At 34.6% G+C, this 27,211-nt stretch overlaps 1 protein-coding gene across 7 annotated transcripts in view; it reads right to left on the bottom strand.

Moving 5' to 3' along the window:
- FER (FER tyrosine kinase) overlaps positions 1-27,211 on the bottom strand; it is a 484,379-nt gene that overhangs the window by 152,509 nt on the left and 304,659 nt on the right. For 6 of the 7 annotated variants that reach the window (XM_032274891.1, XM_032274885.1, XM_032274906.1 and 3 more), the window contains 2 exons: positions 7,771-7,827; positions 553-668 (listed from right to left, as the gene is read on the bottom strand). In XM_032274891.1, coding sequence (XP_032130782.1) covers positions 553-668; positions 7,771-7,827 — 173 coding nt within the window. Of the gene's footprint in view, positions 1-552; positions 669-7,770; positions 7,828-27,211 lie in introns of those variants that run through there. The other variant, XR_004267831.1, reaches the window with a different exon arrangement.

Consider the following 27,211-nt stretch of genomic DNA (forward strand, 5'->3'; position numbering starts at 1 on the left):
TATTTAGCTAATAATAACAAAAAAAAAGAGAACCAATCATCTCAGAAGATCAATTAGAAACAAAAAAACATGCAAACTTCAGCAGAAATGCCAGATACTAAGCTGAAGAAGAAATATGAGGTCCTCCGAAATGAAACCTAACAGCTGTGAAAACAGAAGCAAGCAGTACTATCTAAGGATGGTAGGATAGATATAATTATATATTTAAATGTGTATGTAAGCTATACAGTTTATGTATATAATACAGTAACATTTTTATTATAAGCACAGTATTGCATATATACATATATGTTTAAGTACGTGTGATGAAAGCAAAATATTGTAATATTTTAAGAACTTAAATAATACTGCTTTTTATCACCTGGTTCTTTGACTATGATTGCTGAATTGATCTGCAGACTATCACAAAAGCATAAACTTTTGGATTCCACATTGTAAAACTGCTTACCCTTACTACTTGAGCAAATCACAATTTAAGATGTCTTCAGACTTACATTTTAATAAATCATTTATATAATAAATACATATTTTGTATCACTTTAAGTAACTCACTTGGCTTCTTGTAAAAATTTTATTTTCAATTCCTGAGGAAGATCTTCTTTACATGTTTTAACAGCAACAGAAGTTTTGTCCTTTAATGTGCCCTTATATACTTCACCAAAATTTCCCTGAAAATAGAAATACATTCGTTGTCTGGGGTAAATGACAGCAGATAAATCTTTGCCAAATACAAGAAAAAGTACCAAGGAGGAGGAGGTGCTTACCTAAATGTCAATATCACCTGTGATGAACCAATTTCTATCAGACATGAATTTCTAACTTTACTCAATGGCTAGGACATATTTTGGCATAAAATGCCTAATTTGTACTGTATTTATTTTAGAAGAGAAGAAATTTTGAAGTCTATTTCTAAGAATTAAATTCAGAGTATTACAGAAAAGATAACTAAGGCCAACATACTAGCACAACAGCTAATGTTGAGTATTCTCTTAGTCTTTTAACACTGCATATGTATTTTTTACACAGCTATAATCACATTATGTAAACATTTCATAATAAACTTTAATGCTGTTGTTTAGCAAGAAATAACCAAACTAGAAGTCTGCTATACTTACTCAGTTTTACAGCTCTAAGATGAATGTAACTCTTAATGTTTAAACTTCACAAGTTAAAATTTATACCTTGAACTACTGCCTATTAATAATTTAAAATTATTAAAATTAAAGAAACATTTTTTTTTTTAAATTGTAATTTGTGCTCTGGGGTACATGTGCACATCCTGCATCCTGCAGGATTGTTGCATAGGTATATACATGCCATGGTGGTTTGCTGTCTCCATCGTTTCCCCAGCCCCCCACCTGTCACCTACATCAAGCATTTCTCCCGGTGTTATTCCTCCCCATCCTCCCCTGCCCACTGTTCCTCCCCTCCACCCCCCACCTAGCCCAGTAAGTGTTGTTCTCTGCCCTGTGCCCAAGTGTTCTCATTGTTCATCACCCACCTATGAGTGAAAACATGTGGTGTTTGGTTTTCTGTTCTTGTGTCTATTTGCTGAGAATGATGGTTTCTAGATTTATCCATGTCTCTACAAAGGATACAAACTTGTCGATTTTTATGGCTGCATAGTATTCTATGGTGTATATGTGCCACATTTTCTTTGTCCAGTCTATCATTGATGGGCATTTGGGTTGGTTCCAGGTCTTTGCTATCATAAACAGTGCCACAATGAACATACATGTGTGCGTGTCTTTATAATAAAACGATTTATAATCCTTTGGGTATATACCCAGTAATGGGATTTAAAAAGAGTCTTATATTCAATTTTTACTATTTAATCTAACAGTCAGATCAAATATTTATAAAACAATGGCCAATCACGTTTTCATAAAAAGTAAACATACTTTAACAGTAAACATTCATAAATTTAAAAAAGAAAAATTTGAGCTTTGCATCTGTTATTCTCAAGAGATTGTCTTGTACCCACAATTATCAGATTATTTATTATAACAGAGATAGAACTCAGAGAAGATATTATTAATTTACATGATTACTGCTGGGCCTCCACTTAACCTAAAACACTTACAATTCAGCTTGTCTAAAACTTACAGTTTTATTAATCAAAAGATTCTTCATGGCTATATTACTTTTTTCAGTTACTAGAACCATCACTTGCCTTGTAAACATTCGGACCTTACCTCCATAATACTTTTTGTCTTGCATCTCAAAAAGGTTACCCTGATTTGGGATCTCAATTCTGTCACCTAAGCTGATCTTCAGTCCCTTACCTCTCCAATCCACCTACAACAACACTGCCAATTAATCTTTCCTAAGGAAAACTTTGATTATACTACTGCTTTGCTTAAGAAACATCCTTTAATTACCATCACTTTCTTAGCCTCTATATAGCTCCACATTATAACTCCCAACTGTTATATGTGGTCTGAACTCAAATACATAGTGATCCCTAAATATGTGTCATGACTTTTCTACATTTTTCCCTCTGCGGAAAACTTCCACCTCCAAATGGAAGCTGCTACCTCATCTTTAAGTCCATTTCTTATGACCCTCCTTCATGAAGACTTTCTTGATCTTCCCAAAATTATGTCCGCTGTTCCTGAATATGCATCTCCCCATTGCCGTTTGTGTCTTTCTAATGGTTTCTGTCCAATTGTAAGAGGTATTGGTACATTTGAAAAATTTAAATATTAATTTAGCAACCATTATCCAGAGAACATATCTATCAGTGGTGGTCAGGGGGACAAACTTCAAACACCAAGAAATGACTATATTTTCCCAGACTACGTCTTCTCTATCCAAAGAGGTAAGGAGGAAGCCCGGGACACTCATCACTCTGTATCATTCATTCATCATTCAATGAGAACCTTTGATTTAAAGGACAGGTGAGGGACTGAATATGAGATCATCTTAGGTGTCAGAATTGAGATCCTGAATCAGAGTAATCTTTCTAAGACGCAAGGGGTATGACAAAAAGTCATGAAGCATGACTTCATCTTTGCTGCTGCCCTTCAGTCCCTGAGGACAAATCTTATGTCCTTTGACTGTGTTTATGTCAGTCAGCATAGGATGACCTTGGTCCTAGGTTAATCTTCATCTCTCCCTCTCTAGCCCCCTTAGATTCAGCATACTTCTAATTTGATCCTCCTTTCTCATCTATCCCCAACTTGCATAGTGCCTTCTGGAATTCATAGTCCATCATCATCAAAATTATATTTTTAATCTATCCGTCGATCATTTCCTTTAATGTCCTGTTCTAACAAAATTCTGGCTCTTACTTGAGAAGATCCAAATGGTGATGAACTTCCTTTTGCCATCTAAACTTAAGTGATGACTTATTTTCCGCACATATAATGCTACCACTGCCCTGCAGGTAGAATACAGTGTTCTATTACCTACTTATCACTGACTTTAAACCATTTTCTCTCCCACATTCTGAAAACTCTCAGCTTTGAAAATCTGGCACTCAATTATAGTATCCACTATTTCTCACTCTGGTTGTCAACTACTGAATTCGAAAATACTTTGCTTATTGATAGTTTGAGCCCTTGGGTCACTGTCAGTCTACCCAGTGTCCTAATTCTTTATAACTTCAACAGATGCTGAAAGGGCCTTCCAATGATTCAAACTCTCAGTTTCTTCAATGTCTCTCCTCCAACTATCTTGCACTAGAAACTATTTTCTAGGGTCATATCTTAAACTCTGCCATACGGTTAATGCAAATCCTCTATAACATCTATCTCATTCATCTCATCTTCTGGTTGGCTTCCATCTTTCTAGCTCCCTTCTTCTTTTTTGGAGTACTTAACCAGACTTCAAAAGTCCTTTGACTTTATAGAAACTGCCAGTCTTTAGGTTCTAACACTTTTTACATCACTTTCTTATTATATTCTCCTCCTTTTGTATTCCACCTTAAATTCCATGGTCAATAATTACATCTGCCTTCCCATACACTCTCAATTTCTTTGCTCCTTTGTTAATCTGTAAAACTCCCTTAGGAAATCTACAAGTCTGATTAAATCCAAAACTCCGCCTACTCTGCACCTATGAAGCCAATATGGCTCGAGAAAAAACATAATCATGCGGATTAACTTTAAATTCATGAACACAAACTCTTAGGAGGCCCTTAATGCTACTCAATAATCATATTACATTTCTTTAGACCATTCACACTCCCAGTTTTCTGGATGACTGCTTCTCTTCTATTCTCTTCTCACATCTCCATCCTCATTCTTAGCTGATGCTTTTGCTCCCTACTTCAAGAACTGAAGTAATGTAAAAAGAACTTTGGGCTCCTGTCCCTATACTGACCCACCTACCAATCTTCCCCACTGTTATAAAAAGTGAACTACTGTGTTCCTATTAAAGTCAATCCTCCATTGTGAACTAAACTGCACCCCCTCTTACCTACTCAAGGATGACGTTCTAGCAATTTTCATCTCTCTCTTAAATCATGAATTTTCACTAGATCATTCCCAACTGCAAACTCGTATCCTATTATTTTCTTAAAGTTAAACATTAAGAACGACAAAGCACAAATCATTCTCTTGAAACTACCACCCCCACATCTCTGATTTCTTTTGCAGCAAAATTTCAAAGAATTGCATTTTTCCTATATCTAATTCTTTCCTCCCGTTTCTCTCAAATCCATTCCAATCTAGCTTTCGCCTAAAGCATCCCAAGGAAACTGCATAGCCAAGTCGCTAGTGATCTCCTCATTGCTAAATCCCATCTTGTTTGACTTCTCAGTATCATCTGACACCAATGATCAGTCTCTTCCTTGGTATATACTTTTTCCTCTCGGCTTCCAAGGCATCATATCTCCTGGTGCCTTCCTAACTGGCTGCTCTTTCCAACCTCCTTTGAGGATTGCTTCTCTTTCCTCTATCTCTTAATGTTTGAGTGAGCTGGGCTCAATCCTTGATCCTCTTTTCTTCTTCATCTAGACTCACTCCATTGTTGAATCCATCTAATTGTATTAAGCACCATCTATACACTAACAACTAACAGATTTGTACTTTTGACTCAGACCTCTCTTCTCCAACTCCAGACTTGATACCCAGTAGTTTCCATCATCCCTACTTGGAAGTCTAATAGAAAATACATCCAAAACTGAACACTTAATCTCATTTCCTGAAATCTTTTACATTTAGAACTGACGTCTTTCTCTAATACCCCATGTACAGAAACCATCAGGATATTCAATTGGTTCAATTTCAAAAATACAACCAGAACTCACCAATTCACACCATCTCCACTGCCATCATCTTAATCTAGCATCACCTTTTAGTCAGGTAAGTTCAATTGCCTCTTATAACCTTTTGTCAGCATATTTTAACCACAACTCCCAGAGTGACTTTTTAAAAAAGATCGTGCCATTCCTCCACTCAGAATTGCCCACCAGCTCTCCATGTCATTCACAATCAAAGCCAAAGTCACTACAATGACTTACAAGGCCTATGTAATCTATACCCTCATTACCTTACATACTTCCTCTCTTATCATATAACCCCTTACTTCCTCTGTTACAACCAAAATGCCTCCCTTGCACCTCAAACAATTTTGCATTGGCTGTTTACTTTGCCTAGAACCCTATTCCCTCGGATATCCATGTGGCTAACTTTCCCACCTCTTCAAGTCTTTATTCAAAAGTAAACATAAGATAATCAGGTTTATCTGGATTTCCTACTAAAAACTGCAACTACAACTAGTTATGCTTCCAATCCATCTATTTCTCACAGGACTTAGCTCCCTCTAACATTGTAAAATTTACCTACTTATTATGCTTATTGTTTATCTTTTCCTCCAAGACAGAATACTAAGCTCCATAAGAGAAAGAATTTCTGGCTACTTGCTCATTGATACTGTAAAATGTCCCTAGAAGAGTGTCTCACACATAGAAGGATTCAACAAACACTAGATGATTGAATATTTATTGAATATCAACTATCAAGTATAGCTGCACCTGATACTGTATATCAAGTACAGTCTACCAAAAAAAGTGCTGAATTAAAACACACACACACAACTCAGAGTTCCTCCCACTAACTTATACTATAACTTAACTCCAAAGTCCCTAACAATAGACACCATGGCTAATTGACTTAATTACCCATGCACTCTTAAGCAGTATACTGTAAATAATTATTTTAAATAGGCAGTGAAAAATATTAAACAATCATTTTCTTGTACTTAAAAGTATTAGCTGAAATTAAGCTACACACTGCCTCGAAGTCACAGTCTTTTAATAAATTCATTGAGGCTGACATATTACTTGTCACTGAGAAAATAATTATTCTTTGAAAGAGTCTTACTAAGGAGCTAAATTCCTCCTAATACTTGATAGTATAAACCAAACACAAAAATAACAGAAATATTTCTCTTTAAAAATATTTTTTCCATAGTACTAAAAAGTTTGTCCTTCTCAACATATTCTCCCTTTATTTTAGTAAATGCTTTTGTTTTATAATTTATTATTTAATTGTATCATGGAAATTAATCTTTGTAATAATTTTTGGCCCCATCACTGCTATTGAGTTACCTAGAGCAAAGGAAAGAAGAAATATTTCCTTAAGGATGAGGAAGGAAACCCAGAGTAAATAATATAAGAGTCACTGCTTTTAGCTTGAGGTTCTTTAGAATTTACTTAATAAATATGCCAATAAAAATCTGCTTTTCCATAACAATATGATGCTTCCAATTGGGAAAGGTATTTTAAAATAGTAAGTGATAAGAATCCTGCAAACTAGATTATTTCAACAAGATTTACTTTCTCAGAGATTTTTTTTTAAGATAGGGGAAAATAGTCAATTCATCACATTTACATTTAAATAAAAAAATAATCATTTATCTAAAATGTTGACCTTTAATTAAGTTCAGTCCTGATCACTTTTATGTTCGCTTTTCCTAAATATATAGATTCTATACTAGTTTTCTGTATCACATCATGAAGCGAAACTGAATTAAAAATTTTATGTATTAACAGAAACATCACTAGTTAAGTCATTGACAAAAAAATGAATACTTATTCATTGGAACTCAATTATAAATAAAACTATTTTAAATAAATTTTCAAATAGTCCATTTGGCTATTTCTCAAGTATCTGCCATTATTGTTAAATATCATATGCTTGACTATGGCCTATGAGTTCAAAGAAACTTCAAACTACATTGGAAGAAAAGGGACTTTTATTATATATAGTTGCCTTCTCTGATTAACAGAACTAGTTATAAAATTAACATATATATTGAAACAAGTGTCTTGTCTACATTTTTAGATTGAAATATGTCCAGCGTTGTTACATACTGTAACTCTACATACAATCCTGAAATTGTATGTAGAGGCAGTATTTCATTTTTTCTGAACTGTCACATGTAACCAGAAACAAATGGAACAAGACTATTGAGTATTTATTTAAACTTTTATTATCTCACTGTTTCTTTTCAAATCTCAGTTCACTAGTTTTGACTTTACTGCACACCGTAATAAAATCATTATGATTTTTGATCCTTCCAGGGAAAAACACACATATAATATTTTTAAAAGTTAAGGATCATCCTTAAACCTTTCAAAGACTTTCACACATCTTTTTCAGGAAGCATCACAATATTGATAACAGATAAAGTATTGTGTTCTAGTTAATGTGTAATGTGCCTTGTGGCAATATAAAAAAGCTTTGAAGAAAATGGAAAAAATCTGTAGTCTTCACAATCAATATCGAGACTTCTGGTTATTTAGCTCAGTTGATTACATACCTTGCCCAGTAATTCTCCCAATGTGACATCTTCATGATTGAGAATCCATTTCTTGTCCTACAGCAAAGAATAAGAACAGTTATTTAGTACAAGCCAGGGTACACTTCTTGAAGTTGCATTTGAGCTAGCGGAAAATAGACCTAAAGGGACATTTCATTCAGGCCATTCAATCAACAGCACACTAAGAAGTTATAACCCCAAGATGCTGTAAAACAAATTTAAGAAATGATACTACACAATAGGATATTAAAGAATACATTACAGCAAAATTCTATCAGAAATCTCAGCCTCTGAAGTGACAGTATCCCTGTAATTAGAACACAGCATGCACTTTCCACCAACCATAAAGTTTATGTGATGCTATTATATGTCATTTCAAAAAGCTGTCGTAAGTACATGAGGGAGCTTTATCTTAAAATGCAAAATTTTCAGTTGTCATTTAATCTTAGAAATTATTTTTCTCCTCAAATCATATTACTAAGAGCTAATTTTTCCACATATAAATGGGCCATGAGTTACAGCTGTCTATGACACTTCATATAGTCCCATATCATTCCCAAGTAATTTCCTATGGTATAATAAAACAACAAACATCAATTACAATATCACTAGAGCTCATAAGGCCTGTGATAACAAACATATCATTGGAAGAGAGTATCCCATTATCTGATCTCAAGCACTGATTACTACCTAGAGAATATTTTATCATCTAAAAAAAAAAACAACTATGAAACCCCTAATGCCATAATTTAAGAAAAAAATGTGTTTATGGCCAGCATTTTGGCTCACGGTATAATCCCAGCACTTTGGAAGGCCAAATGGGCAAATCACGAGGTCAGGAGTTCAAGACCAGCCTGAGCAAAATGGTGAAACCCTGTCTCTACTAAAATACAAAAATTAGCTGTGTGTGGTGGCAGGCACCTGTAATCCCAGCTACTCGGGAGGCTAAGGCAGGAGAATCATTTGAACCCAGGAGGTGGAGTTTTCAATGAGTCGAGATTGCACCATTGCACTCCAGTCTGGGTGACAGGGCCAGACTCCATCTCAAAAAAAAAAAAAAAAAAAAAAAAAAAAAAAAAAAAAAAAAAAAAAAAGAAAAGAAAAAAAATTTATTAATGGAGGAAGGAAAAAGGAATAAAGTAAGAGAAAAGGAAGAGAGGAATAAAAAGGAAAGAAAGAGAGGAAGGGAAGAAAAAAAAGGTGGGGAGCAGGAAGGAGGAGGTGGAGGAATAGTATCCTAGGTGATACACTTTATTTATGAGTTAGGTTTCTTATTAATGTTAGAGTGTAGTTTCCCCCATAGCAAAGACAGATTGAAATGTAGTCATGATCTATGAGTTGTAACAAGTAATCAGACTTTAAGTGAATATCCATCCTAACCATGACTTTAAAGTGTCCTGGACAGTTATTTGAAGTGCTTTACCTTCTGAAATACCATGTGGCAAACACTCAACCATCACTCTCTGTTAGGTCAACAAAGGGACAACACGGATTTTAGGGCAATCGTTTATAAGCATAGTTTTTCCACCTAAAGTTAATACTATAAAGATCCTGGAAGAAAACTTAGGAGGATAACCTCATGACCAAGTGGGTAAGCAAAAGTTTCTCAGAGAAGCGCACACACACACACAAAATTAAAAACGTTTATTCAAAAGCATCATTTAAAAAACGAAAAGACAAACTACAACCTAGGAGAACATTTTTGCAATACTGAATTTCTATCTGATAAAGCATTTGTATGAAGAACATAGGAAAAAACTCATATTTCAATAACAAAACAAAGAACCCAGCTCAAGAAATTGTGTAAAAAAAGTTAAGATGGACAAATAGCCAGTAAGAACATAAAAAGACGCTTAACATCATTAGTCATCAGTGATATACAAATATAAGTCACAATAAGATGGTACTTCGGTATGATACTAAACTTAAAAAGACTAAAAATATCAAGAGATTGTGAGGGTGTGGAGCAACTGGAATCTTCATGTATTGCTGGTGAAAATGCAAAAGCATATAGCCATTTGGGAAAATAATTTGGAAGTTTCTCATAATGTCAAACATACACATCTTATGACTCAAATTGCTCTCTTAGATATTAAAGATAAATGAAAACATACATCCACAAAAAGTTTGATCAAAAAATGTTTGAAGCAGGTCATTTATAATAGCCAAAAACTAGAAACAACTCGGATATCCATCAAAAAGAAAACTGATAAACCCATTTTGGTATATTCATGAACTGATTATTATTCAGCAATAAAAAGGAACTTATTACAGATGCATATGACAACAAAGCACTTGCAAATCATTTTGCTGAGCTAATAAATCTAGACAAACTTTACGTACATAGATACTAATTCCATTTACATAAAATTCTAGAGAAGGACAATTAATCTATAATGCTAGATATCAGAGAAGTGGTTGCTTGGGGCAGGAGTTGAGAAAGACTGACTGCAAAAGGTAAAGAAGCAACTGTAGGGGGGTGGTTATAAAAATGTCCAATTTCTTGGTGTTTCATTGAACTACATATTTAAAACCTCTGAAATTTTATTTTATATAAATTACATATCCAGAAGTTCATTTTTTAATAAAAAATAAAAGAGCTGTACTTTCCATTTGAGTAGCAGTTCTGGGGTTTCTCTACCCCTACATCCTATATGTATATAATAAATATTATTCTTCAAAGAGTGTCATCTGGCAGCCAGGAAAGTTATTTTAAGGTTGCAAACTGATTCTTGGACAGCTTTTCCACTTTAGACAATGATAACCTAGACGGTTCAGCCCAATCCTTGTACTGCAAGCCACTGAAAAAGCAGGATGAAATTTAAAAACAAAACAAAAACACAAAAAGAAAAAACAACCAAACAAAGAAAATCCCTAAACATGTATTTCAAGGAACTAGAAAGCTACTAAAATAATGCAGTACTGAGAAACTAAAGTTAGGTTAAGAAGAGAAGCCATGTCAAGGATTTATGGGCTACTTTTATCCTTGAGTGCATATGGTCATTGTCAAAGCAGAAGCCAATAGGTTAAAAAATACAGAGAGAGTTCAGGGTCTGCAAGAAGAGGCTCTTATAAAACACCCCAGGCTTTTAATAAATCCTAAACATACCACACTGTGGTATAAAAAGTAACCTGGAAATGAAAAGAAGTAAGCCTACCTTCTAAACATATCCATCATGGATTAAACCAAATTAGGGATTGCCAGACTAAGCCTACAGACCAAACTGGCTCACTGCCTGTCATATCAAATTTGAATTTCAGTGTCCTTAGATAATTGATCAATAGATCTACAGAAATTAGCCAGTCTAAGTTATAGACAGAAAAAGAAATGATCTGTATGGAACGTTGGTCAGCAGAAACAGGAGGTGTGGTGGGTTGAGGAATAGAGATAAGTTGACCAAATGGTACAAGGTCTCAGATGGGAGGAATAAGTTTCCAATATCTATTGAACAGCAGAGTGGCCATGGTTAATAATAATGTATTTCTATTTCAAAATTGCTACAAAATCTCCAGATTTTAAATAATCTCACTACCAAAAATGTTACGTGAAGTGATAATGTTAATTAGCTTGATATAATCATTCCACAATGTATATACACATCAAAACATCACATTGTACCCACACTCATAAATATATACAATTTTTATTTGTCAATTAAAAGTAAAAATTTAAATAATAAAAAAAGGCATGTGACTCAGTCTGTAAGAGGCAGAGATAAATGCCTGAGGAGAATTCAGTGCTATTTTTATCCGAATTTGGTACCTGCATTTTCTGTGGATATTCTGCAGAAGTGTTGACAGAATGGCAAACTCCCAATCTATTAAACCGGGTAAAGACAGAGTAGAACTACCAACCCTCTTCCCCTTAGGTATTAAATGGAATATTCCTATGGAGTCTGCTAAGTGGTTGATTAACACATTCAATTTCAGTTATACGACGATGCTAAAGCTGTATACATGCCTCTGAAATGGTATCAGAAGGCAAGTCAAAAGTAAATTAGGGAACATGTACACTGAGTAACGCAGAGCTGGAGAATGGGGAGTTGCTGAAGAAGCCTGGAACTCTGCCATTTGCCTTTATTTTTATTGACTTCTTTTCTTTTCTCCTTCTATCCAAAGGAAAGAAAAGTCACACTCAGAAGACATGGCCAAAGACAGCTGCAGCTCACTCCTTAACAACTGTCCCAGAGCTGGTTTCTCCGAAAGTAATTATACTGCATATTTCTGGTCTCTTATCGTTGCTCTATTTTATGTAAAAGGACAAAGAGACTTTTTGCAACCTTCTCAAAAACAGAAGAAATGGAAGCAGACAGCCTTTTAGTTTCTTCCAAGAAACAGGAAAAGTAGCTTTATAAGTCCACAGGTTTGTTAATGAATGAAAATAAAGGTTGCAATTAAATATTAATCATCAATAGAAATAAGGTAAAGACACAAACGATGTTATTATAATAGGAATGAATAGAGAGTCGACAGAGTTATAATGTTTCATTTGCTTGCAAGTAATCTGTGACCATACAGAAACATCTATACATCTATGTTCTAAACTAATGGTTAAATTTCCCTGATCTTGAAACTAAAACAGATTGACTTAGACTCCTGACATGTTAATATTTGGATTCTATTCTTTACGTCAATTTATGAATATTAATATATCATGATTACAGTAAAAGAAACCAATATCCACTTTTCCTATTTATCAATTTTCTTATTTTAGAGATATTCAGGAGAAATAAATTATGCAATTTGGTAATCATTGTAAGATATGGGCTGCAAACAAAGATTTTGGTGGCCTTATAACCTCATGAAATCACAGTATACCTTCTAATCATCTAAGCAAACAATACTTATTTTTATTAATTGATTTGTGAGTGAGATTGAGAAAAGGAAGAAATGAATGAGATAGACTGACTGCCCTTCTGGGGAGTTGGCTGACACTACTGAATCTAGTTCTAACTTGTGGATGTAAGTAGTTGATAGGAGAAGCGTAAGGAAGATAAGGAAAAAGAGATGTAATACAGGGAAGTGGAGGCAACCAATAAAGTAAGCTATTAAGGTAGTCACTCCAGTGTTGCAAACTCTGGAAAATGAGACAAGCCACAAGCCTCAGAATTAGCCCACCCAACAGATATGCAAATTCCTGAGTAGCATTGGTTGAGGGGTGCAGAAAAAGGAGTGTTAATTCCTGGCAATTCTTGTGGCAGACAGGCAGAGGAGCCTTCTGTGGACCTACTAAACAGGTCAAAGATGAAAACACCTGCAAATGGAAGTTGTCCAGAGTATAATGGAGGTATGAAGGGTAGAAGCAGGGCACTGACAGCATCTACTACATCCCCTTTATTACTGATGTATCCTGATCTCCCTGAAGATCTAGAATCCAAGTGGATTCTCCAGGCCTTCCTATAATTCCTGTTCTTACAAACTCCTATCTTTTTCTTTCTTTCTTTCTTTCTTCCTTTTTTTTTTTTTTAAAGAGACAGGGTCTTGCCATATTTTTCAGGCTGGTCTTGAACTCCTGGCCTCAAGCAACCCTCCCACCTCAGCCTCTGACTAGCTGGCATTACAGACATGCACCACCACACTCTGCTCTCTGAAATTCTATCTTTTTCAGACGACAAATCTCTCTCCTCTTTATTCTAATCCTCCTACATATATATTTATAGGTAGAGTCCAAACTACTCACTGAATATAGAGAAAAATTTGTTTAAATTTCAAAGGTAACAATAGTTATACATACTGTAATAAAGAAGCAATGGGTAATTCTAATTTAACAATTAGGTAAGCTAAACAATAACCATGAGTTAGGTAGGTTAAACCAATATTTAATATAATTTACAGATATTAACATTTGAATTTTTAAAAACCATAGTTCAGTTAATATTTGGTGTGAGTTTGGCTTGTTACTGACCTTGTCCTGAACCTCTTATGTAATATTTTGTAGTATATACCTATCATCCACTACCTCTAGTTATGTGACTTCTGACACATAAGTATGTGTCTGGAACTCACTCTCATTATTCATAGAGGTTTACCACTTGGAAGAAGTACTCCAACATCCTGTAGCAATAACACTATTTTCATAATGTCCGTATTCTTGAATTAAACTTAATACTACTGGCATAAAAGAGGTTTCCATTTTTTTCCCAAAAATGCATGAGAATACACCTAATATCTACTTCTAAACAGACACTTAAAGTTTACTATATACAAAATAAAAATTATAAATAATGGTAGAAAACTGTTCCAATATCTCATAAAATATCTTCCAAAGGCAGTATTTTTATAAACAATGAATTGTGTAAATACAACACTTAAAAGTTGCCTATAAAGTGAAATTTGTCAAGTAAAATTCAATATTCTCATTAATTTTATTTCTTAGAAATTATGAAATTTGGGGCCAGGTGTGGGGGCTCACAACTGTAATCCCAGCACACCGGGAGGCCGAGGCGAACAGATCACTTGAGCTCAGGAGTTTGAGACCAGCCTAGGCAACATGGCAAAATCCTGTCTCTACCAAAAATACAAAAAATTAGCCAGGCATGGTGGCGTGTGCCTATAGTTCCAGATACTTGAAAGGCTGAGATGGGAGGATCACTTGAGCCTGGGAGGGGGAAGTTACAGTGAGCCGAGATTGTACCACTGCACTCTAGCCTAGGCGACATCTCAAAAACAAAACAAAACAAAAAAGCAGCAGTATTGATTAATTTACAAAGTGAATTAAAGAAAAGTTTGTTCTCAAACACACTTGAAATTAAACTTTGTAACTAAATCATCAGGTAGTTTCCAAATTAGTTCCTTACATTACAGTGAATTTTTACATATCATTCTTTCTTACAGTGAAACGCATCAGTGAGTAACCTTCACGGAGAAAGTATATTTAACTCATAGAAACTGGTTTCATGGAAACTTGAAAGTTTATTCAATAGATTCATTATAGCTGACAACTTCAAACTCCTTCTATTCTAGCTCCAGGACTACAAAAAAAATTAACTGACCTGAGATTAATTTCTTTTTCTCCTTTCCTTTTCTGAAAAGGATACAAGTAACATATGGTATAACTAACTGGTAAACAGAAGAGTGAAAACTAGAAATACACACCTGAGATATCATTCAAATCCAGCCTGCTCCTACAATAACAATGACAATGAAATGTAACGGTAGTCTTTGTGAAGAAGGAGGACTCCTCAAGAGAACAGTCAAGAGGTTAGGTTCAGCCCATATAATATACATGAATGGGATCTTTAGAGTCACAGAAACTATCGGAAAAAGCTTTTTACAGAACTACATTTGAGGTGCAATATAATATATAAAAAGATACAAAAAGTAGTCTAGAATATACCAGAATATTGTCTGGCATATTATAGGCTACTTTTTGTATCTTTTAGCAAAAATGCCAACTTACTAAAAGACAGCCAAAACAGTGAAATAGCAGGGTAGGCAAAGAATGGAAGCCTACAGATAGCTCAGAGCCTAGCTCCAAATACATCTTACTGTATATATGGTACATACACATATACCATATACTGTACATATACCATATATACACTTGCATACTGCTGCACACGGTGCCAGAAATTTAAAAATACGTGAATTCAAAGACAAGTTAAACATGGTTCCTATTCTCAAGAGCTTTAACATAAGCATATGAAAAGTTAAGAGGCCAAGAGAAAAGTATGCACAGAATAGAGCTGGAACACTGAGGTATAAGTGGACAATATTATCAAGATGGTTAAAACAGCTGCACTGAAGAGGTTGAAAGCTTTCTGAAATTTCTCGGAATACTTTTCCTTTGCTTCCTAAAAGCCACTCAACTAAGCAAACTATAAAGTTCTTTGGGTGTTCAGAAACACAATATGGTGTCTGTGGAAAGAAAATGCCTATTGCCATTCCTTGAGGTCCTTGGAAGGAAAAGGAAATGATTAAACAGAAGCTGTTTTGAGTGAAAAAATGATGCAGAGGGAGGAAATGTAAGTGGGCAGGGTGAAGGGTAGGAGGTAGGCAAGAATACCTGTGTAAAAGAAACATAGTTTCTTTTCAAACCTCTAGTTAGTGGTTCTCATGGTTCCACCAACATTAGCTCTCTTCTCTCTAACATCTCTAAAGAGTTTATTTTTCTACCTACCTCACTGCCAACAAACTTTCTCTCAGTCTACTATGCAGCACTCTCTCTGGCATAGCCCACAGAAGCCACCACTCCTATGAGACTCAATATTAACTACATTGGTGGAGAAAGAATGTAAATCTAGGGATATGAACTTGGAATTTTAAGATAGAACTATCAGTATATAAGGATATCTTCCATTAGACTCATGTAAAATGGTAGTTATGCTCCATACACTGGATAAAAATTATCTATAACATAAAATGTTAAAGATAAATTTAAGCATTGCTAGCACTGCTTCTCTAGGAAAGTACATCTCCAAACAAATGAGTTAAAGGTAAACTTAAAGATAAGTTTATCTTTAACTCATTTGTTTGGAGATATGCTTTAACTCTGTTCAAAATATTATTTCAAGTGCCACATGAGTAATGTAAGCAATGATAATGGATTTCAGAGGAAAAGGAAGCCATATTGTGCTAGAAAAGTCAGAAGAAGTCTCAAAACATAGCTAGTATTTGAGATAAGTCTTGAACATGGATATGATTCTGATATGCTAAAAGGAGAAAATAACTTTGGCAAAAGCAAAGAAAGAAGTAGAAATCTAGGTAGAATGAATACAAAGGAAGAGTGAAAGCAATGGGGGAACAGAATAGTAGCAGGATGTCTTACATCCCACTGACACAACAGAAGGCAGTTTGACTCTCAACATAGCAATAGAAGGTGGCTCAGGTAGGCCTATTCCTCCGCTTGATTATATAAGACTCCTCGAAATGACCAAATGAGCCCAGTACTACCAATAAGGGGATTAACTGGGGGTCCAGCTAACAATAAGCAGCTAAGAGAAGTACCCCCTTTTCCCAGCTGGCCTAAGACTGCCCTGTCCCATCAAGAAATACTGGGATGGCCCAGAAATAACAGCAAGACAGATCCTAGCCAAAGGAGTGACCAAGACTAAGTGGCCTCTTTGTCTCAGTGGGCCTGTTATCTCACTTTCCAAGTGAGAAATACAGAGAATCACTGTCACAAAATGAGACCTATCCTGGGAAGCCTCTTTGTCTCTATGCACCTGAGACTCCTATCTCCCTTGCCGAAGACAACAGGGCAGCAAGCCTAAGGGGAGAAAGAATCCCACCACAATAGCCCCAGCTCAGGAAGTAATCTCTGCCCTCTACAGGCAGGAGAATTCTACCAAACAATCCTATAGGCCTAAGACGCCCTTCCCCAGTGAAACACCTGGCAGCCCAGACTCGGGGAATTCCTTCTACCCTCAGAGGCAACACTAAAATGAACAAGTTAGAAGGAAGCCCAGTGGCACCAGATAAAGCAGCAAACAAAATAACACCAAAAAGCTCTAAAAATTGTACTGTCATTGAAACCACTGCCCATTAAAGCAGGCCAGAACCTACATGTTAAACCTTAACAAGCTAACTGCCTGCAAAAATAAAAGTTTTAAATGGGACCCAAAATGTCCTAATATAATAGATTATACATCTAGGGTACAATTTAAAAAATCATCGATCATATCAAGAGCCAAGAAAATCACTATCTGAATGAGAAAAGATAGTCAACCAGCACTGGCATAGATCAGATGTTGGAATTATCTGATGAGGATTTTAAAGCTGCCACATAAATGCATAACAATCACTTACAAATTTCCTTGAAAAACATGAAAACACATAGATTATCTCAGTCATAGAAACAGAAGTTACTTAAAAAAGAACCAAATAAAAAGTATGTAACTAAACATTACAAAACAAATTTTTATAACTGACTGAATGGGCTCATTAGTAAAGTGAAGATACGAGGCTAGAATCACTGAACTTGAGAACAGATCAATACATTACCCAATTTGAACAATAAAGAGAAAATAGATTGGGTGAAAAAAAAATGAACAGAACCTTAGGAACCTGTAAGACAAACAATCCCACATTTGTATGATCAGAGATAAAAGGAGAGGAGAAAGAGTAGGGCTGAAAGAGCACTTAAAGAAATTATTGACCGAAAATTCCCAAATTTGGCGAAAGACACAAATCTATAAACAAGAAGCTAACAGGACCTAACACAGGATAAATGCAAATAAATTAAAGCCAAGATACATCATAGTCAAACTTCTGACAATGAAAGACAAGGAGCCTTGAAAGCAGCCAGAGATAAATGACTTTACCTACATGGGATACTAATAATTCACAGACACCAGACTTTTCTGAAACCATACAGTTCAGACAGAAGTGGCAAAATTATCTTTCCAGTGTTGAAATAAAATAACTGTCAACTGTAAATAGTAAATGTGGTAAAACTATCTTTCAAGAATGAATGGAAAATAAGGTTGGGCAAGGTGGCTCACACCTGTGATATCAGCACTTTGGGAGGCAGAGGCAGGAGGATTGCTTGAGGCCAGGAGATTAAAACCAGCTTGGGAAACAAAGTAGGACTCTGTCTCTAATTAAAAAACAAACAAACAAACAAACAAAAAATGAATAGAAAATAAAGACATTTTCAGATGAAGAAAGCCTAAAAGGATGTAGGTAAAACCAAAACTAAACATAGTTCTACCTTCTTTAACTTTTCACAATAACTCTGTATGAGGAAACTTTAACTAACAAAGTAGGTCTGTTTCCTTCACTTTCTGCTTATCTCTATGCTCTTGATAACCCTTGGTGAAACTGAGAACTAAACTACTGGCATGTTCAAAAGTTATGGAGTAATGTTAGTCCATAATGCCTGAAGTGTCAGGTCAAAATGAACTAGGTTGTTAGCACGTTTAAAGCAAACATAAAGCTTCATTCTATACACGTGGTGCCTGGTTTGGGGCCTCACCATGGTTGGTCATCTAACAGGTATGTGATCAGCTCCTGGTAAGAACTTTGGACTCCAAAACTTAAATGGGATTTCCTGAGCAATAGTGTCTACAAACACAAGGCCCTGCAGTTTGTAGCGAGAAAGAGACATATCCACACAATTCCTGCCATAAACAGGGCAAGAAAGCCTCTTTGACCTAGCTTTTGCTGTTCCTACATGAGTCCTTTGTGATAATAAATACTAGCCTTGAGTATAACTTTATACTAACTTACATGAGCCTTTCTAGTGAATCACTGAACTTGTGAGTGTTAGTGGGACCATCAAGCCAGGACTCTGAGATTTCTGAGAGACAGGCTACTCTGACAGCAATTGGCAGAAACAATGTTTGAACTCTATCTGTCTGACTCTAAACTTAGGTCCTTTCTAATAAATTAAACTGTTACCCAAAATAGAGTAATTTATTTAAAGCAATGCATATGACTCTTTCAAGTTCAGAGATAATGAAGCAATCAATTTTAATTAATTGAAACACAATGAGTTACAAATTCTACTTTAAGTTTCAAGTTCTAGCCCTAACGGATTTTTAAACTTATGATTTACATACTTTGTTTTACATTATTTCTATGCAAATCAATTACAGATTGCTCTTCATTCACTGCATTATTAGATTATAATCTAAAGCTTTGCATTTTGCACATTCACAAATTTGTGTCAAAAAATAAAATCACAAAAAGCTTTACAGTTGGAATCAAGTATGTCTTAACAAAACTGTCAGAGTTATGAGTCAATTTTGTATAACCTTTTTGTAATCTGTAATTTAAAAAAATGACTCATACTTTGGTCTCTATACCACTTATTTCCACTAGATAAATGACAAATATTCCATTTTCCCACAATAACTCTGTACCATATTTTCTATAAAATATAAAATCACTTAAAAATAAGGTTTCAACAAAATTAATCATTAATATAGTACTTTCAATGAAAACACTGTGTTCTTGTAAATCCCACATTTTTATACAAGTAGACATAATAGTAAGCGAAAGCTATAAAAATAACTGAAAATAAAATCTAATTACAGTTTTAAAATGTTAAAACCTAAATCTTAGAATTTTGGTTCACAAATGTAGTCATTTTAAATAAAGTAAACAAGTAGCAAACAAGCAACATTTCCTTTGTTTACCTGAAGACAACCAGCAGTCTGCCCAGGCTGCAGGGGACTAATTGTGCTTCTTGGTAGACTGCCACAGGGTACAGATGGTCATTATTTGTTATGTCAATCAACTCCTGCCAAATCTCTTTGGATGGGTGGGAATTTCTTCCTAAAGTTATCCCTTTAAAGAGCTTTATGGGGCAAAGGGACATATTTGAAATTCGATCTCAAATAGGTAGGTCAGAGTGATTAGAAGTGTGACTTAAATTAACACTTCCCTTTGATTCACAGTTCTCCAGGAAGAATGCCCACCAAAACAAAATAGTACTAACAGTAAAGAACAATCTTATTTTATTTCTGTGTATCTTCCCAACATTCAAAACTCAAATAGAAGTTCTTGCTTCCACATGACTATGTTATATTTTTAATTCAATTATTTTCATTTTTAAATCATTGTTTTCTATAAATAATTCTACCTTAAATATAGGCCAATTCACTAGTACAGTAATACAATCTATTTCTCAGCAAAAGTCAATGTAGTGCAGGTTCAACACGAGTATTTATTAGCAAAAATATTGGAAATATAAGCTTTGTCCATCCCCTGGTCAAGGGGATTGTAGTAATCATCCAGTGTAATAGTTTGAAAGAAAGAAAAAAAAAAGCAAAATTTAAATACAGACCTAAAAAGATATTATCATTTCCCTACAAAGATTTAATACCTGTAGCCAATGAATTTCTAAACATATTGACCACATGATATTTAGGAGTTAATGCATAAAGACCAACACATAATCCTTAGAAAGATTAACAAAATGTTACAATATAACAAAATGTTACAATACATAAGATGATTCTTGGAGATTTTTCTAATAGTCATACTGAGAAATAGTTGCTATCTCTATTTTTCTTTTATACACAGGTTTTCAGTCACCCTGTTTAATTATCTCCCTAGCCAGCTCAACACATTTATTCCACTCAACGTCTCAGCCATAGCACCTTTTTATAATCCAAGAATTATTCAGAATTTGATCAGCTTTGTCATTGAAGTTATCAGGGTTGCTTTAGAGGGGGAAAAAAAGAAAAACCTCTTTGAAAAGTAGCTGCCTATCTGGAATCCATCTGAGAAGATTTTAGTAACTCCTTGTTTAAATGTTCTATAAATTCATTCCAAATAATCCAAAAGCACTTTCATCCCAAATAGTTCTTATTCAGGAAACACATACATTATCACCTTAGAAAATATTTCATTTTATTTGCAAGCTACATAAAATCGTTCTTGTATGTTTATAGTTTACTTTTATCTTGCCATTCTAGAAAGGATTTTAATTGTTCTTATTTTTTATTTATGTCTACTCGATTTCCCTACTTATATAATAAACTTATTATAGGATACTATTAATTGAACAAAAGATTGTATTATTTTTTGTACATATATGAATATTTTCTAACTCATTTTCATTCATCTCAACTTTAGAATGTCTCATTTTTCTTGACTAAAAAATTCTCAGAGCCAACAGTTATGCCCTCCCTCCAAAGGAAGCAGTATAGGTGATAATAAGTGAAAAAATGCTGATACAGACCCTTTCCAGGTTCTGGCAACTGAGTGACTAAAAATAGCTAACCAGAAAAATATGTAGGTTCAACACGGTCTATCAAATTCCTACAAGAAACATCTTATTATTCACCCCTAAATACTATGTAATAGATTTATCCCTGGTGCTAATAATTCTTTAACAAACATGATGTGAAAGGCACAGGGGCTCATTAAAATGAAAGCAAAATATAGTTTCTCCTCTCAGGAGTTTATTACCCAGCGAGAATTGGAAAAAGAAAGGGGGATTAGACAGTATCTTTATCTTCAAAGAGCAAAAAAGATAAGACTCCTGGCTTTTCCCTTTCATTCTTGGCATCTACCCACCCTCTTCCATATATCACACACTCTGGCCATTATGAAGAAGGGATATCTATCAGATGGGCTTGGCACTGTCCCCAGTGGCTACCAGAAAAGAGAAGACCTGCCTTTGAGTTGAAGTGAATCAGAATCTTGCTTCCAGGGACCTCTCTCCACTGCCTTTTCTTTCTTTCTCTTTCCATTCCACTCTGTATAGGATGGGAGTCTTATAAGGAAGAGTTACGCAAGGAGTGACCCTTGTCCAGGCTTCAAGGAATACACAGTGGTCTCACTTTGTTGGGCTACTGGAAGGTGACACTGGCAAGAGGTGTCTGAGTAGTATTATGTAATATTCCACTGAGTTTATCAGAATCTTCTTCAAAAGCACCAAAGGCTAAGGAAATTACATGATCTACAGCACTGCAGAAATAGTCTTCTGTTCTACATATTTGTTAAGAGAGAAGTCTATGGAGTCAAACTGCTTGGGCTTTAAATATGGCTGTTCTGCACTGGCTGTGTAACTTTCAGCAATATAGCTTCTTTCAGCCTTAGCTTCCTTATCTGCAAAATAAAAAGAGTAGCTACTATATAGGGTAGTACGAAATATAAAATGAGATCCTAATAAAGTACTGTGTCAGTGCCTAACATAGTAAGTGCTTAATAAACATTAACCATTATTCCTCTTACTCAAGATCCCTCAAATCTTTGGGAAAGGGGAGTGATTTCTCATACCCGTCTACTCCTAGCACCTTGTCTTTCCTTTTAAGCAAACCAAGACTGCTCATTCATTCAATCAACAAGTATTTACTGAATATCTATCAAGTGGTAGGCACTGTGGTAGGCAATGGCTAGATAGGGTGAGTGAAGCAAAGTCCTTCTTCATGAAGAGAAGAAAAAGTGAAAACGTTTCCAAATTAAAAAAAAAAAAATCACAAACAATACTGAGAAAGAATAAAAATAGAGATAAGAGAACCATTTAGATAGACTGGCATTTAACCAGGCAGAAGTAGGAAGGAATATTGCAGACAAAAGACACAACTGGAACTAAGGCTCTGAGACATGGGAAGCATGTGGTATGCTTAAGAAATAAAAGGAGAGTTCACATTGTTCCTCTGAGTTCAATTTGGACGTATCCAAGTGCCTACTTGAAATCTCTACTTGATTATGTAATAGTATCTCAAACTAACCATGTTCACAATAGAACTCTCAATTCCTATTTCCATTAAAAACTGTGTTTCTCTCATAGCATTCTCTAATTCAGCAAGTGTAACTACTATTCATCCAGTTTCTCAACCCCAAAATATTATGAATCATTCTTGATTATTTTCCCTGCCTTATCCTCCACATACAACACATCAGGAAAATACTGGATCTACTTGCAAAACATCACTCAACACTTACACTTTCTATCTCTACTCCTACCAGTTAAGACCAAGCAAACATCATTTCCTTCCTTCCATAGATCACTATATTAGTCTTTTAACCTGATCTCATGCTTCCATCCTCCATTTACATAGGTTTTACACATAAGAGTTGTGGTTTCTTTAAAAAGATGTAATTAAGAACCTGCCATTCTCTCATTAAAACCCTCCAATAGTGCCCCATTGCTCTTAGAATAAAAATCAAGCTATTTTCTATAGCATAATAGGGCATAATCTAGTCCCTGAAAATTTCTATCCTTACGTTATTTCATTTCTTCCTCTGAGGACCTCTTTTGATTCTTTCTGAAGATGAAGCATCTGGTTATTGTTGATTTTGAACCTCTGTACATTTGTACAACATAGTTACTGTAGCTGGAATACCCTCTAGTTAGAACTTATTTGCTTTCCTCTACAAGTTCATGTTTCAGGTCTTGACTCAAATTGTGTCTCCTACGAGAAACTGTATCTGACCATCCTATCTAAAGTGACCTTCAAAAGGTAATAATATATTTCTATACATTATGTCATTAGCCTTTGTGGGGCCAAATGTCACAAGTCTAAATATGTAAAACTTAAATATCAAGTTAACAAATTATTAAATGTGACATGTTCCATTCCATTGCTTTGACAAATATACCTCCCTAATAACCTGGAAAGTCAAATATGCACTTCAAGACTTCTGCACTAGAACATGAGAGTATAGGAAAAGTCTCCCCAAGTTCTACACTGCAAGCCTACTCACCTCTCTTCTCATTACTCGTTCCTTTTAAGCTCCTCATATAGCCTAGTAAATGATATTTCTAGACTCTCCTTCCTGCATATCCAAGCTGCAACCATGTGTTCCTCAAATCTATTGGCCACCCTCCTGTGGTTTACCCTTGAGACAATGAACCTGGGTCATTAGCTTGGGCACGGCATGGAAGTGGGCTCAGGTTGCTGGAACAAGAAATGTGAAGTTCTACAGATTCTGACGGGGAATGCATGGACTGTACATGGGCACATATTCTGGGTACTTTAAACTTCACAACTGTAGGGAGGGTGCAACTGGTAGAGTGCCAAAATGGAACCAGAGCTGTAGCCCTCCTTTTGGATCTAATGACATTATTACTTTGCTTGTTTCCTTTTAGCATGATCAACCTACAATTATCTTATAAATTATTTGTTTATCTTTCTCTATCTTCTTCCTCTAAAAGGTAAGCTGCATACCTAAAGCATACAGGGGCTTTATCTGTCTTGCAAAGCTTAATATATGGTAGGCATATTTTCGATTTTACTTCTTACAGTGATGCAACATGAAATAACAACTTTTAGGAACAAAATGCACATATTTCACAGGGTCACGTTTCATAAATATCTATCCAATCTAAGAAAGCTAGTTTTCTTGCATTTTAATTAATCTTATTCTTAGAAGACATATAGTTTGGTAGAAAATTACTTTATAGTAATGAGATGGGATATATGTTATTTATTCTAAAGCCTTAGCAATGTTATAAAGTATTAAAATAAGCACTAAGAATCCTTCATTATAAACTAAAAGCTGGTAGATAAGAAAAAATTGGCCAAGAAAGCTTACTTTAAGGAAAAAACTTTTATTCTAATAGATTCTAATATTCAGAATATACCTCTAGCAAATATTAGAATACTAAAAATGAAAAAAGTAATTCCCACTTCTGAGTTTACAATCCATTAAATGGCTAGATAATTATGTTAAGAATACCCTTATACTATGCATACATACTTTTTAAAAAATGTATGTAGAAGTTTGTTGATTTGAACACTAAAGGAAGCATCCAGAAAGACTTCATACAGGGAACTCAACATTATAGTCCCTGATCTCACTCTTATTCAGATCAAATAAATCTTAACAAGCCTACAATTAGTAAAAATTTAAATGCTACTATGCTCCTGTACACCTGCTAAAAACTAAGTTTATTGATTAAAATAGTAATAGGAAAACACTGAGTATAGCAAATATATGTATTATATATATTCACCTTTTTGGATCTGATCATGAGGTGGGTGTGAAGTATTTTGGCATTTCTGATAACAGATGTGTAAAGTAGCTACACTAAAATTATTCTACTGACTATCATATAAAACACTTAAAATAACTTGAATTTATAAAGGTAAAATGGTTCCTTAACTCCTGGTTATAAGCATACCAACAACATTCTGGTCTTTATGCTTTGAGTGTTAAAAACAAACAAGCAAGCAAACAAACAAACAAACAAAAAACGGAAAACATTTCATTCAAATTAGTCCCAAATCAAACAGGACCATTTAGAACATTTCAAAACTATTGAAATAATTATTTCTCTACAGGTCTTCAACAATTAAACAAAAAAGTTTATCAGTACAAGGCCTGTTGGCAAAGTGGCTGAAAACCAATTTTGAGGTGTTTTTACGGTGTTCATAAAAGGCAGAGTGCAATCGCTACTTTTGAACTTCAGGATACAAAAACAAAGCCCTAAGGCAAAGCTCAGCAACAAAGTGTGTGCCAAAAGTTCACAAGGGGATATATAATAGCTGGATAAAACATTGTCATCCATCAATTTCTCTAACTAGCAAAGATTTCCAGCAAGCCAACTTTAGTAACCCAAAGATTCCAAGTCATATAGAAGAAAACTGTGATCTAAATGTAGCTATAATAATACTGACTTCTTTTCTTCCTGGATCTAACAAGTTAATGATCTGAAGGAATATTTCTTTTTATTAAACAACAAAGAATAAAAGGGATGTTGTTTGTTCAGTTCTCTTTTAAGTTGATTTTTGGAAATAAAAAAAAGAAATTTTTGTCTTATTTCTAGAACCGTGGTAGAGACCAGAGAAATGAGTCAAATTTATACTTTATTGTATATGACTATAAAATAATATTACTGATTTTTAAAAGCATAATTTCAAAGTAAACATTCTACAATAATTCTACAAATGCTGATCTTGCTCAAAGCAATATGTTTTAAGGCTGATTTTAAAATTAATTGCCAAATGCAGGAAGCTGGAAATTCATTTTTAAAACTGCCTTCAAACAATTTATTTCCAATGTCAGCAGATTATCAATGTACAGACAATTAATTTTCAGAAAGCCAATCATTAAGAGTCAAATCTGGCCGGTGTGTTAGGAGGTCATACTAGGTGAAAAACATTTGCACTGCAAAGCAGTAAGGCCCATTTTACTTTGGATTAAAAGTTACCTTGATGCAAATTCTAAAAGAAACTAACTGCAAAGTATGTTAGGAAAAGGCAGCATTGCTACAATTTGTTTTTTTCTCCAAGATGATTTTGAGGATAGTGTTTATATTGTTACCATCAGCATTTTAAAATCCCTCTTAAAAAACGTTTTTTATATATAGATATATCTACAGATATATAAAGAAATAGGTTACGTTTAGAAAGTAAAAGGTTATTGTCAGGTATGTGACTCACTTCTTCCCTGGGTTGCAGGGAAGAATGCCAGAAGGAATGAATGATCTCCACCAGATTTATTTATAAAGTTATTAAAAGTGTTCTGCAAACTTTAGCCTGCATCAGAATCATATGGAGAGCTTGTAAAACATGACTGATGTCTCATCTTCAAAATTTCTGATTCAGTAGATCTGGCATAGGGCCCAAGAATTTGTATTTTTAATAAGTTCCCTCCTGATATCGATACCACTGGTTGGGTGATCATGCTTTGACAATATTGCTGATACTTTGAACAGATAGTGGTTTGGTAATCACACTTTGACAGTACTAATAATGATACTAATAACGACTATACTTTGACAATACTAACAATGACACTTTTGTATTTACTTGGGAGAAAGTTCCTAGGAAGTACCTATCTATATACAATGTTTTCAGCAGGATATATTAGTGGTCTTCTAGACTGCTATTGTAAATAAGGGTACAATTTAAAATTTTATGACGGTATGGGAAGTTAGAGAATATGACATAAACACATAAGAATTTTTCATTTAATGAAATTATGGAGTATAAAACTAAAGAGTTCCAAAACCAAAACAGCATACACTGGAGCCCATCTGTTAATCCAAAACCAAAACCTAATCAAATGTGCATAAAGACATTTTTGAGGCTATGAT

This window comes from Sapajus apella, unplaced genomic scaffold (assembly GCF_009761245.1).
Source record: "Sapajus apella isolate SASKATOON/1434 unplaced genomic scaffold, GSC_monkey_1.0 scaffold1, whole genome shotgun sequence".
NCBI classification, from domain to species: domain Eukaryota; kingdom Metazoa; phylum Chordata; class Mammalia; order Primates; family Cebidae; genus Sapajus; species Sapajus apella.